Source organism: Austrofundulus limnaeus, unplaced genomic scaffold, assembly GCF_001266775.1.
Source record: "Austrofundulus limnaeus strain Quisiro unplaced genomic scaffold, Austrofundulus_limnaeus-1.0 Scaffold659, whole genome shotgun sequence".
NCBI classification, from domain to species: Eukaryota; Metazoa; Chordata; class Actinopteri; order Cyprinodontiformes; family Rivulidae; genus Austrofundulus; species Austrofundulus limnaeus.
Genome location: NW_013953061.1, coordinates 179,821 through 180,955, shown reverse-complemented (window position 1 = coordinate 180,955; position 1,135 = coordinate 179,821). Strand labels below are relative to the sequence as shown.

The following is a 1,135-nucleotide window of genomic DNA, read 5'->3' as shown; positions in this document are numbered from 1 at the left end:
CTCCTGCAGGCTCTCGGGTGAAATTGAAACTTAAACTGTCTGCTGAGCTCCTAACATTAGTTCTCACTCAGTGAAGCTCTTTTCAGTTTAAAAATTCCCTTGAGGACATGTATTTTCAGATGCCAAGTAAACTGTATCATGGCAGCCACTCCGCCTCCCCTCGCGAGCGCGAACACACACATACCGAAATGGGTGAGACAGAAGCGGAAGTTGGTTCTTAAAGAGACAGAGGCCAATTTCAAGGTGTTTAGCAGATGAAGTGATGAGAAGATAAGTTTATTTTCTATTTAAACATAAAAACAGCATTTTATTAACAACAAAAGTAACAACTAAAGGTGACATAGATACTTTATTATGGTATAGTATTTAAATGTATGCCTGAGAAACACATAAAATTGCCCCTTTAATAATATTTCTGTATTTATTTCAGATTTAGTCAGTTATACACTTAGTTCTTATCAGTGTTTAAAAGAGGACATGTTAAAATACTGTTTAGTCAAAGTTAAATATGAAATGTCAAAGTTCATTAAAACTGGCCCTTCGAGGGCCACCATAATGCTCATGTGGCCGTTGGTGAAAATGAGCTTGACACCCCTGGTCTAGAGGGAGTTTAAATAAACAGAGTGTAAAAAAAAATCACACAACTTAAAGCAAGTTCTAGAGAGGGTTGACAAACCACAATACAACAAAATGAACACACCACAACAAACACTGTAAACAGTTTCAAATTTATTCTGGTTGTTTGGCTGGCACTGCTGAGCCACGTAACAGTGCAACAACAAAAGACAAGACGGGGGAGGGTGCACTGCTCCGTGATGTGATTCTGTGCATTTTGAGGCTTGACCATCTGCATGTTGTGTGTTACAGGCATGGATGAGCTGATGGAGGTCTCCTTTTCCCCTATTGCTGCCACTGGAAAGCCCCTTTCACGCTGTGGCAAATGTCATCGTTTCATGAAGTACATCCAGGTGGGTAGTGGGAGTCAGATCTGTTGCTATTACTAAATTTTTACTAAATCATTACTTTTTTCTTTTTTTCATCGCTTCAGTAGAAAAAAGAACTTAATATTAGTTTCTTAATTTCTTCATCATCAGTGATATTTTTAAATAAAGAGGAAATAGGAAAAGAAGGAAAA

General features: G+C 38.0%; 1 protein-coding gene across 1 annotated transcript in view; it reads left to right on the top strand.

Annotated features, from left to right (window-relative positions):
* top3b (DNA topoisomerase III beta) overlaps window positions 1-1,135 on the top strand; it is a gene marked incomplete in the record, with an annotated part of 53,272 nt that overhangs the window by 42,594 nt on the left and 9,543 nt on the right. The window contains 1 exon segment of the mRNA XM_014027532.1: window positions 868-968. Coding sequence (XP_013882986.1) covers window positions 868-968 — 101 coding nt within the window.